The sequence below is a fragment of the Mya arenaria genome, chromosome 9, assembly GCF_026914265.1.
Source record: "Mya arenaria isolate MELC-2E11 chromosome 9, ASM2691426v1".
Classification (NCBI taxonomy): Eukaryota; Metazoa; Mollusca; class Bivalvia; order Myida; family Myidae; genus Mya; species Mya arenaria.
The window spans coordinates 5,358,977-5,371,866 of record NC_069130.1 but is presented as its reverse complement, the minus strand read 5'-3'; the positions used below and the strand labels follow the sequence as shown (position 1 = coordinate 5,371,866).

Here is a 12,890-nt window from a genome sequence, read left to right as displayed (position 1 = left end):
GCTCATTTGTAAGTTCATAGCTATTAATTGAAAAACCCATTTATAAAGGCTAATGTTTTTTTATATGTAAACATATCATATGCTGTTTTTGTTTTGATCATTAAAGTCAAAGAAGTGAAATATAATAATGCATTAATATTACTTTATATTATTATTTTGCTTCTCATCATGCAAGTGTTTACCCAATGTGTGCCCACTTAACATTTGAATGTACCGTAGAAGTAAAAATATTAAATGTACCTTAGAAGTAAAAATATATTGAATGTACCTTAGAAGGTAAAATACAGATGTGTTTTTATATGCGATAAAAAAAACAAGCTGTATTACACTGTTAAATGTTTATCTGAATCCTAACTATACAGCTGGTAATCATAATTTAATTGGCTACATGATGTCTGTTAACAAAACCAACCCATTATTGCCTCAAGCATGGTGATTTTAGAGATAAAATAATGGCTTCTCAGCACCTGGGACCAATAATTACATCCTACTCCCAGTCAGCACTGATGAGAATTCTAGGATTTAACTATAGATTGTAAATTCCAATTAGTAATACCCTGAGTTCTATTTAATGATTTCAAATAAGCTATGTATCCAATGGAAGGGCAGGTAATCCAGACATAATTATTAGTCTTCAATAAATTAGTAGAGTGTAACCGATAAAAGTAAGATGCATGTTTTGTAGAACACCGGCATATGTTTGTATAGTTTAGGACACGTCAAGTTATATTTACTTGATTTTCCTCATTCACTACGCAGTTATTAGCTTTACATCGAAATTATTCCATTCAGGCAAGTCTTTTTTTAGTAGAATTACCTAGTATTGTTCGATTCTATGTGTAAAATATTTGTTTACTTGCGTCCAGTTTCACTGTCAAAATCATGTAAACAAACACTTCTACAGGTACCAGTACAGCTGTTAAACAATCAATGCGAAGTAATGATGTTTAAATAATATATGTTATGTTAAATTGGTTTGTTTTCACAATCTTATATGGTTTTCTCCGGGTTCTGATTTCTAAAGAAAACCTGACAGGAAAAGTGGTTCAACTAGCACGTCCGTCCTACTAGTACTAAACACTGCAAAGCCTAGCAAAGTCAAGCAAAGCCTAGCAAAGTCAAGCAAAGTCATTATTTTTTTAACAAAGTAAGTTTAGTAGGACTTATAATCGTTATTTAATCCAAAGATGACTTTATCGTATTAATGACTCATTGTGAACGAGAATAAGGCATATTTGCATGATATCTGCATGATACAATATCTGAGTCAAGCAAAGTCGAGTAAATTGAAGCAAAGTCAGTTTTATTTTGTACAAATTCAATGACTTAACATGCATAAGTAATATTAAAATACAAAAAGATGTCTTTGTTGAATAAATGACTTTATGAGAAATAAAATACCGTATACTTTCACGTTACAATTTCTAATCCAAGCTACGTCTAGCAAAGTCAAGCAAAGCCTAGTAAAGTCAGAGATATTTTGAACCTAGTCAATGAATTAACACTCATAGCAAGATATAAATGTTAAAAAAAAATGTCTTTGTTGGATAATTGTTCTTATGAGAACAAAATATATGCATACATGCATGCTACTATAACTTATTCAAGCTACGTCGAGCAAGGTCAAGCCGAAGCAAAGCCTAGCAAAGTCAGATATATTCTGAACAAAGTTCAATTTATTCTGAACAAAGTCAATATATTAACACTCAGAAGTAATATTCAAATACAGAATACAAAAGGATGTCTTTGTTGAATAATTGACGTTATTGGAACGAAAATTTGGCACACTTGCATGCTACAATATCATATTCAAGCTACGTCAAGCAAAGTCTAGCAAAGCCTAGCAAATTCAGATTTATTCTGAACAAAGTCAATATATAAACATTTTTAAGTAATATTCAAATACAAAAGGATGTCTTTGTTGAATAATTGACGTTATTGGAATGAAAATTTGGCATACATGTACTTGCATGCTACAATATCAAATTCAAGCTACGTCGAGCAAAGTCTAGCAAAGCCTAGCAAATTCAGATTTATTCTGAACAAAGTCAATATATTAACATTTTTAAGTAATATTCAAATAAAAAAGGATGTCTTTGTTGAATAATTGACGTTATTGGAACGAAAATTTGGCATACTTGCATGCTACAATATCAAGTTACGTCGAGCAAGGTCTAGCAAAGCCTAGAGCAAAGCCTAGCAAATTCAGATGTCTTTGTTGAATAAATGACTTTATGAATCAAAAATTAGGCATACTTGCCCGATACAATTTCTAATTCAAGCTACATCGAGCAAGGTCAAGCAAATTCTAGCAAAGTCAGGGATATTTTGAACAAAGTCAATGAATTAACACTCATAAGTAAGATTTAAATCTAAAAAAAGTTGTCTTTATTGAGTAATTGTTGTTATGGGAACGAACATTAAGCATACTTGTATGCTACAATATCAAATTCAATCTACGTTGAGCAAGGTCGAGCCGAAGCATGGTCTAGCAAAGCCTAGCAAAGTCAGATATATTCCTAACTAAGTCAATATATTAACGGACCCCACTCTAACCAACTGAGCTAACAGTGCGACTGGTTCTTAACCATTCACACTACACATCTCCAGTCCCCCTCCCCCCCCCCACAACACAAGACCACACTCTTGATTAGCTTTGTGATAATGAGACTGATAAGTTCGGAGGTCCCCAGAAGTGTTCAATTATGACTTAATGTTATAAGTGGGTTGCCACCTTAACCAATACTTGGTGGACTGCAGACCCTAAACAGCTTAACCAAGGACAAGCTGTATAAAAACTATGTTATCGCCAATCTCTGCAGGATTATTAGCAGTGTTTGTGGGGATTTTCAAACTTGAAACTATCGAATAATTATTGAAAAACATTTTGCTTTTGTACCTAATGCTTTTCATGTCCATGATTATATCAAAGTCATCAGTATGTGGCCCGTCAAGTCCCATGCATTCAGCTGATTTGCACTAAAGAATTTTTTTTTTAGTTATATTTAATGGTGAACAAAAGAAAATTATACTTGAGATATTTATGACTGTTTCTTTGTTCAAGATATGAGCTGTAAGTTTTATAACATGTTGATCAACTTGAGCATAAATTTTACTAAAATGCGTCCTTGGTTGTTAAACTGTTGACTTTAAACAGCCATTGTTACTGTGGAATCATATTTAGGCCTCGACAGTGAACTATGTAAAGTTTTATAAAAATATTCATAACTGGGCCTACATGCACATTATGCATGGAAGTCTTGGCTGATGTTACATTATTTGTTAGAAATATTAACTTTTTGCTTAATGTTTTCAGAGATTTTGGTAAGAGGTGAGGAAAAACTGTTGTGAAGGAACACATGTAAGATGTCAGAAAAATCTTCACGTCGTCCACAAACAAGACTGAATGCTAAACGTGGAAAGGAAAAGTCTGAAGATGGCCTAAATGTAACAAACGACAGGAAATTTACGGTTGAGACTGATGATGGTATGGACAAGTACGGGAAAATAGACAGAAGAGGATTACAGGGGGATTATGGGAATGTCGCTCTGTTAACATTTCTCTATGTGCTCCAAGGCATTCCACTGGGACTTGGCGGCAGTATACCCATGTTGCTGCAGAGCCGTAAAGTCAGCTATAAAGACCAAGCAAAATTCAGCTTTATATATTGGCCGTTCAGCATAAAGCTGCTTTGGGCACCTTTGGTTGACTCTCTTTACCTTCATTGGTTTGGGCGCAGAAAGACTTGGTTAGTTCCCACCCAGTACCTGATAGGAATCTTCATGCTAGTGTTGTCTACAAGGATAGATGGACTTCTCGGCCTGGAAGCCGAAGCGGAAGCACACGTTGATATACTTACACTAACAGCTGTGTTCTTCTGTCTGAATTTTCTAGCAGCTACTCAGGATATTGCTGTCGACGGCTGGGCTCTCACTATGCTTAAAAGGTAAGAGGAAAAACATCAGATCTTCATACCCATAAATTACTACACTGGTCCTTGGTGCCTTTGGAAACAAAATAATCTTGTGCAGATAAACCAATAGTAGCAAAATCTGACATATTCAATGCAGTATCATTGCAGATTTCTTATAATAAAAAACAGACTGATCATTCATTTACATGTATATCAGTTTGCTGTGAATTAAACAAAAAACTATACCATCCTACCAAACTGTACCATCTTTAATTAACCATTAATGTTATTCCTATGGCTTACTTTGTGCCTTTGTATAAATTTATCAACAAGTATTGTAAGGGTATAATATAGTATCACAATTTTACCTTATACATTTTTTTAAATAAATCATTTATGATTTGTAGTAGTTAGATGACATGAAGTAGAATCTTAATTATTAAGAATGGGTGTTGTGTGTATAAGATGAGTGGCAGTAGGTGGATCCTTAAACACGCGAAAGTTGAAATTCTTTATGATTTATCTTAGTACTTAAGTTAATGATTGCCTATAACTGTTATTTCATTGGCTGAAAATGTAGGTTGTATTCTAAATAGAAAGTTAGGTCTGTTAAATTATGTGCTATTTCAGGCGGAATGTTGGCTGGGCCAGTACCTGTAACACAGTGGGACAAACAGCGGGATTTTTCCTTGGCAATGTGCTATTTATGGCCCTTGAGTCTGCTGACTTCTGTAACAAGTATCTCCGCTCCGAGCCACAGGATGTGGGCATGGTTACTCTCGCTAGTAAGTCATGGGAAAGACACTATATCATACAAAGAGATCCTAGTTTTCATAAATAGAACATTTTTATTAAAAATAATTTGTTTTGCGTACAGGTATGTTAGTGACTTGATATTTTGAGAGAGAAAAAGTTATCACTTGATTTGTGCTTATGATACTAGTTCACTGCAATTAAAACAAGTGTACCATCCTGAATGCGATACTGTCAGAGCCTCATTATTGCATTCAGGATGTTACTCCTGTTTTAATTTCTTGGGTATTGTTCAGCTTGTCTGGTTTACAAAGATGGGTATAATGCTAGCTTAAGTGTCATCTTCAGCATCATCATCATGCAAAATCTTTAGCCTTAGCCATGACTCACATTTTCTTTAGATATTATTTCTAAATGAAAGCTGGTACACATGTTGCAAGAAACAATAAGCTCATGTATAGCAAGGCTGGTAACTTTGATAATTGAAGAATTATCCCCCTTGTTCTACTACAAACAAAAAATAGACATTGTCTGGTTAGCGCAGTGGTTAGTGCATATTGCTTCTCACCGAGGCAACCCAGGCTTGGTTTCCGGCCTGGGCGCATGTGAGTTTGGTTAGTGGTCACCAAGCCAGTCAAGCGGGTTTTCTCCGGGTACTCCGGTTTCCCCACAACCCAAGACCACACTCTCACGCCTTATCATGTCGAAGAGAGTGACTTAGTATAATTTATCATAACTTTCTTCACAATCGTTGTAAAATATATGTTTAAACTGAAAATTAGATGAGCGTTGACTTTTTAAAAAAAAACAAACTTGATTTGACATGACTCTTCATGATTGAGGTTAAGTTCTTCATATTTATAATTAAATATATTTCCTAGAATGTATATAAGCTTGGTTGTAATTAGAACAAGTTTTAAATGACTAAAATGTCTGGTCTGTCATGTCATAAAGGCTTTTTTTTTATAGTATTATTAATTTAAAGATGATTATACATACATGTATCTCACTTTATTTCACAGGTTTCCTGTACTTTTGGGGCATCGTATTCTTCATAACAACAACTTTGGTGTGGATTTTTAAATCGGAAAAGGTTGACCCGGAAGTTGACCCGGACACAGGAATAATTGACACATACAAGCACCTATATCAGGTCATCAAACTGAAGCCGGTTATCTCACACTGCATTGTGCTTCTTACTGCAAAGGTATGGCTTAAACAGTTGAAAGACATATTTCCTTGTTCTGTCTCCCTTAAGGAAGATTTGTAAAAGTTAATCACACAGCAGGAACTCCAGATGCTTGGCACTTAGTCATATGTTTAAAAGGTTTCCATCCACAAAAAGGTCACAAAATTTCTTGATGATTGCGAATCAAGAATCAATGTTTAATGAAAAGTTTCTCTTCTTGTGTTGCCTGGCCTGAAAAGGCGACATACAGGTATTACTTGTAAACAAGGTTGACGTCAACAAAACCTTGAGTAGACAATATCGGAGTATGTATTATCCAATTATGGTGAAACTTGGTGAGAGTGTGAGTACCAGTATAATGTATCGGTCAAGTTTGATCATAAAGTAGGGGGAATTACATCAATAGTCGGCATCGTAGGGAAACTCAGTGACAAAATTTGTGGATATAATGTCTGTGTCAAGTTCATCCAGGGTGTAAATTGCCTCAGTAACCGCAGAATCATTCCTCCTTTTTATTAAAAATTTGTAGGTACATTATATGTCTTGTCCATCGTTTTCCAGTATTTATTATCAGGGTTTATGCCCCTTTAATATTAAGATCTAGTAAACTGTTGGCTTACTTATTATTAGGGTACTATAACTAGCAGACAAATTTATGAAATAACAACATTTTTCCCCTTTTTTCTTTAAATTTGTATTGGTTTGACCATGATGGGTGCTCCAAACAGGCAACTCATCAAATCATGTGGATTACCTGTTCAATCTAATTCTCGCGATGTCAAGTCACAGATATTGGCACGCAAGGAAATGTTTGCCAAAATGAGTAACAAGACAGACATTATCATGCATCTAATAACATTACTGTGTATTTCCAAAGGTGGCCTTTGCGGCTGCAGATTCCCTGTCTGGGCTAAAATTGATTGAAGCTGGGATGCCCAAAACCACACTGGCGATGTTTGCAGTTCCGTTGGTGCCTGTTCAAATCATCCTTCCCCTCATAATCTCCAGATACACCTCTGGACCTCGGCCTATGAACCTATTCCTATGGGCTATCCCCCCGAGGTAAGGAATATTATAGTAAATGGCAATGTTTCTGCTTGTTAAGAAACAAAGAATGATGTCAATTGCTTTGAAGTTATTGATGCAGTCACACACTTCATTCTGTACAAAAATTGTCCTATCGTGATATCAAAATGCACCTTAAAATTTGCCAAAAGTGTTGATAAGTAACGTTCTCAGTCAATAAGGTAGCCAGTCTAAGCACATATTCATTTGGATTTACTTGTGTGCATGTTGTTTATCTCGAACACTCAGTTCAGACAAGCCCAAGTAACATAAATACATGTACTTCTATCCACTCATTCTCTGTATTTCAGGATACTTATAGGACTGGTGTACGCCTATATAGTGTACCTGGCTCACTCAGTTCAGACAGCTCCAGGAGAATTTCCCATGTACTTCTATCTACTCATTCTGGCCAGTTATATGGTTCACCAGGTAAGAGTTTAATATCCTCAGATTCATTTTGAAATGAAATATGATTTGAAGAAATGGCAATTTGATTTCGGATATATAACTGATCATGAGTTTTGAGCTTTTTATTTAAATGACAGCAATTATGTGTAAAATAAAACCTTTCGGCTTACCGTAAGCCAATGTTTTGTACCATAATAATGAACGCAAGTGCATGATTTAAATTTATATAGAAGTATTTTATTATTAAATAAGCTGGTCATTTTATTTGTGACATTGATGTCATTTCCCCTTTATATGTGGATTTGTGAGATGTTGAAATGAGTCTAAGGTTTGTATTATTCTAAATTCATTGTACATTGTATTTTGATTTGGAATTTAAAGTAATACTGTGTGTACTTTTCTATTTGCAGGTGTTCGTGTACTGCATGTTTGTATCACAGATGGGGTTTCATGCTAAAGTCAGTGACCCGGTCATCGGTGGCACATACATGACCCTCCTCAATACAGTTGCTAACCTAGGTAACCACCCAGTCAAACTTGGTTTAAATAGTAAATATGAGTTATCTGCTCTCCAACTTAAAAAACCCAACACATATCTTACCGTAAATGACTGGTTATAAGACGATAGGGGGTATTAGACGCAGGGAAAAAAATCTGTGAAAAATCCGAGAAAAAAACTTTTAATCTATGTTTTTGGTTAAAAGACGCATAGAAAAAATGTCAAAATCGTCCGGCATTTTCAGCCACCATGTTTGTTGACAGTGACAAAAAATATTTTTTTTCGTGAAAATGGCGATGGTTATCTTTAAAACCATACTGTCGAGATTGAAAAGTTATGTTAAGCAAAAAATATTTTGACAGTGCCCAACTTTGCTTTTTTATATGTAAGTTTGATTATTGTTTAATTCAATTTATTATTCAAAATAATATTGAATACCGTAATTCACAAGAGTTCGGACACCATAAATTAATTATTTTTTTCGCTCTCCGAATACATAGAAAATTATCATTTTTACATTTTATTTACATGTTTGTTTAACCTGCCTTTTTTCTTCATGTTTGCTTTTTACCACTTATTAATTTATCCGTAGTAATCAATGGTCATAAACTTATTTATTACGCATATAAGTGTAAATCCTTCATGAAGTTAATTAAAACACCATTTTATACATGCACTGAACTGAATAAACACATTCTATCGGCTTCAGATCAAAGAGTCACACTGTGTGACGTCACATAACTTACAGTTATGCCCACGAGGATCTCGTGGAGAGCATGGACATTGCTGTGCAGGATTAATGTATAACTGTACGATTATTGCTTCATATAGTCTATAAGTGTGGTACAAGTTTGAAAGCTTATTGGCAGATCGTTTTACAAACATGCCATGTCGATGTTTTCTTAATCCCTTGATTGCCCTTGTTGTTTGTTTAATCCTCAAATAAATATATCACACTTCCTTTTCAACAGGCAATAAATCGTTTAGGATGGGTAGTAACTAATTAAATTGTCACAGTGTTGTATACAGTTAGGTAATCTAGCCAGGCAGTGTAAAGATAAAAATCAATATTCTTCGTCTGTGAAACTTGGTAACTATGAAAGTTATGATTGATGTCCTTTGGGTGTCCGAAAATTAGGTATGCAAAATAAATTATTTTGGGAAATAATTATGGGTGTCCAAATATAAAATATTTTTGTTGAAATTATAAACGCGAGTAACATCCCTTTCTACATAAATCTAAACAAACTCTCGGCTTGAAATTGACATCAGAAAAAAAGTTCAAAAAATTGTTACTGGGTATTATACGCAGGCATTTTTTTGCATCAAAATCTGAGGGAAAAAAGTGCGTCTAATACCCAGTCATTTACGGTATGCTTTTATTACATGTGAAAATATCAGTAAAATATGTACTGAGAAAGTATTTTGAGTTACAGAAATTCAACACCTCCAAACTCAAGTGCGGATGCTTCTTTTAACCTACTAAAACACAAATTAGTGATAAAATGATTGTATTTTTGTAGATTAACTTTGTTGCCTTTAAGGGTGAATTGATTAATGATTATTTTTTTTATTTCTTTAATCTTTGTTATTCTGAGCTTCTTGTATATTAAGTATTTTTGGCTGGGAAAAAGTACTTACATGTAAGGAAAATTTAAATATTTTAATGACATTTTTGACACTCTCGTTCAAAAAATGGATTGTCTTCGATATTTTTATGATAAGATGGCCTATAAGTTTTCTATTCTACTGTACGTAAAAAACCCAATGTCTATTCATTTGTTTATCATTTTAACCCTTTTCTTTATATTATTCAGGGGGCAACTGGCCAGCCACTGTGGCCTTGTGGGTAGTAGACTCTATAACATGGAAGTCATGCGAGGGCGCTGTCGGACAGTCCTGCCATACATCCGATGCTTCTCATGTAATTATAACTATACCTTACATTTAAATGAATTTCAAATGAAACAAATATACTCATTGGATTATGTTTCGTATATGATATGATAAGGACATAGGGCATACATGTTATATCTCTTGGTTGTTTTTAACTCCAATCTTACCTATTTTTTTGAAATATAAAAAATGATTGTGTGTGTGATTGGGAAAAATGTAGATTACCAGGTATAATATTACATTGTATGCTTATATAATACATTCTCCCTACCTACACATACATAATAATTACAGTTCTTTTCAATGTGAAAAAATGCTAGTTCAAATAAAATGCTTATAAATGCAGAACATAAAATTCAAGGCAGAATCCTTTCCTTTCTTGAGCAAAATCCAGGGAGAAGATTTCCAAAATATGGCATGTATGAAATTTGCACGTATTTATATTCGTATTGAAATCATTCTCGAAAATTGATAGTAAAAATATGCAATATTCCATACACTTCCAGCTACTGTCATTTTCAACCTCTTGTTTGCCCTAACCTTTCACAGATAACCATTTTAACTTCACCACATAAATTATACAGGTTCATTAAAAAAAAATTTGACATAAGGAGTGTTTGTACACATGTTTTCTGCCAGTAGGATCGCATTATAAATTAATTAATTGTTTTTAGAGGGCCTCTGAGGGAAATATCTGCATAAATCATGTTTTCTTATCCATAAAGTTGATAAAGTTGGTTATTTAGCTGTTTGAACATGCATTACGGGTGGTAAAACATTTGCGCCAACACTTATGCCCCATTTATGTGGCAAGATTTGCCTTTGGGGTAAGTTTTAAGACTCGTTTACATCAACTATTGCTTGGCATTAATTTTGTGTGTATTTTTTTCAGTTGTGCAAGGAGGCAGGAGGCCACTGTGAAACAACATTGGACGGATTTTACATCGAGTCATTTGTATGCGTATTTATAGGATTTCTCTGGCTAATGTGGAGAAAGAGACGAGTACAAGAATTGGACGCTCTAGATTTAAAAGCTTGGAAAGTGACTAATTCATAATGTTAAATAGTTGTTTATAGGGTATGAAATGTTATTAATTTTATCAGATTTAAATAAATATATAAACTTCTTTATTTATTTGTAGGCATTCTTTTTTATGTTGAAAGAAACATTTAGGAGTCCTGAATCTGTGTGCCAATATAGGGCGTCATTCATTTTTATTCATTCAAATATTGCTCAGCCAAAAAACATGAATTGGTTGTATGTTGTTTTTTCCGTATAAAAAACAAGTTCATTGTTGATATACATTTTGCTGAACATGTCTGTGCAATTAATATTTATTTTGATTATATGATCATCAATATATTTTTTGATATCGGATAATGAAAATACAGTAGCAGTTCTGACATATACAGATCATACTATTGTCATGCCACTGTCATTGCGGAGTACTGCAGTTTATTTTAATAATTGATAATGAATTGATTATAGAAGGATTCAGGGGAAAAATCATATTATAGAATGCATAATAATTTTATAAAAAATCTAACTGCTTTATTTTGTTTATATTCAAGAAAATAAAATAAAAAAGTGATCAATTTTTGACGTTATTTCTGGATTGAAAATTCCAGGAAATATTGTGTGATCATTATGTGCTGCAATTTTCTTAAAAACTACAAACAGTGCATTAAATCATGGAATTTATCAATGGAGGGCTATAATTGAAATGAATATTAGGATAGGAAGTTTTTCTGACAACCTGTATAATGTCTCATTTAGTGAATAAAGATGCAATCACTGCTCAGTCATGATGGAAACCTGTTTACACACCAAGCTCAACATGATACAGAACGACAGAAAAGTGTTCTTTCATCATACGCTCTTGCAGTAAGCAAGTTTGTGTGAATTTCAATGGGACCATTCTATCTTGAGCAAATTTCTTTAAATTCAAATGGGCATCGGTATGTTTTATAGATGAGGTCATAAAGTGCTATTTAAGTACCAAGCGGCATTGAGAAATTCATAGATTTTATCAAATTTTAAAGAAAGATAACTGTGAACAAGTGTTCACTTTTTTATTTATGTAACAAGTGTGCCTTTTTTATGACAAAAATGACTTGTTTCTTGATTATAGGTACAAAATAAGCTTATTTTGTGTAAATTCATAACGTTTATCTAGTTCTGAGCAACAGGGTTATATAAGTGATTTAATCAAAACAGTTGAATCCTTTTGTTGTTGGTAGCACAGTAACATATATTTAAAAAAGTTTTGTTATGGAATTTTTCTTCAATGAGTGTTTATCTGTGTGTTCAATGTTATTTCAAATGCAATCTTTAAACTATGTGTTTCAAGCTCTTTTCATGTGAATTAACATGCAACTCATTCCAAATAAACAAAAGAAACATATTTTCCTTTCTTATTGTTTTTTTGAAATATTGATTGTTCCTTACCATATTGAGGCTAGATTTGTGTTCTTTACCACAAAGGTAAAGGTCACATTAAGACATTTACACCTTGGAGTTCAGAGAGTAGATTTGTTTGTGATTTGGAGGAATAGGTCACAGAAATATGTTGCTTCAATGAGGCATGTCACACATGGTTGTTTCAATGAGTCACATCACACAAATATGTCACTTCAATGTGGCACGTCACACAAATATGTCACTTCAATGTGGCACGTCACACAAATATGTTGCTTCAATGAGGCATGTCACACAAATATGTTGCTTCAATGAGGCATGTCACACAAATATGTCGCTTCGATGAGGAATGTCACACGGCCACTTCAATGTGGCATGTCACACAAATATGTCTCTTCAATGCGTGTCGCTTTAATGAAGCATGTCACACAAATATGTCTCTACAATGACGCATGTCATTCAAATAGGTCACTTCAATGAGGCATGTCACACAAATATGTTGCTACAATGAGGCATGTCATTCAAATAGGTTGCTTCAATGAGGCATGTCACACAAATATGTCGCTTCGATGAGGAATGTCACACAAATGGCCACTTCAATGTGGCATGTCACACAAATATGTTGCTACAATGAGGCATGTCACACAAATATGTCGCTAAAATGAGGCATGTCACACAAATATGTTGCTTCGATATGGAATGTCACACAAATGGCCACTTCAGTGTGGCATGTCACACAAATAT

At 33.9% G+C, this 12,890-nt stretch overlaps 1 protein-coding gene across 1 annotated transcript; it reads left to right on the top strand.

Moving 5' to 3' along the window:
- Window positions 1-659: 659 nt before the first annotated feature.
- On the top strand, window positions 660-12,132 carry LOC128203735 (acetyl-coenzyme A transporter 1-like). The gene is made up of 9 exons (XM_052905262.1): window positions 660-792; window positions 3,317-3,947; window positions 4,545-4,699; window positions 5,690-5,874; window positions 6,734-6,918; window positions 7,233-7,353; window positions 7,743-7,851; window positions 9,649-9,755; window positions 10,620-12,132. The coding sequence occupies exons 2-9, from the start codon at window positions 3,367-3,369 to the stop codon at window positions 10,782-10,784; spliced, it is 1,608 nt and encodes a 535-aa protein (XP_052761222.1). The 5' UTR covers window positions 660-792; window positions 3,317-3,366; the 3' UTR covers window positions 10,785-12,132.
- Window positions 12,133-12,890: the final 758 nt, after the last annotated feature.

What these genes read in the sequence shown, in the direction of transcription:
- LOC128203735 (XM_052905262.1), top strand. Translation starts at nt 3,367, where the DNA reads ATGTCAGAAAAATCTTCACGTCGTCCACAAACAAGACTGAATGCTAAA. An exon ending in GGGCATGGTTACTCTCGCTA is followed by an intron (nt 4,700 to 5,689) that starts GTAAGTCATGGG and finishes TTTATTTCACAG; the next exon opens with GTTTCCTGTACTTTTGGGGC. An exon ending in TTGTGCTTCTTACTGCAAAG is followed by an intron (nt 5,875 to 6,733) that starts GTATGGCTTAAA and finishes GTATTTCCAAAG; the next exon opens with GTGGCCTTTGCGGCTGCAGA.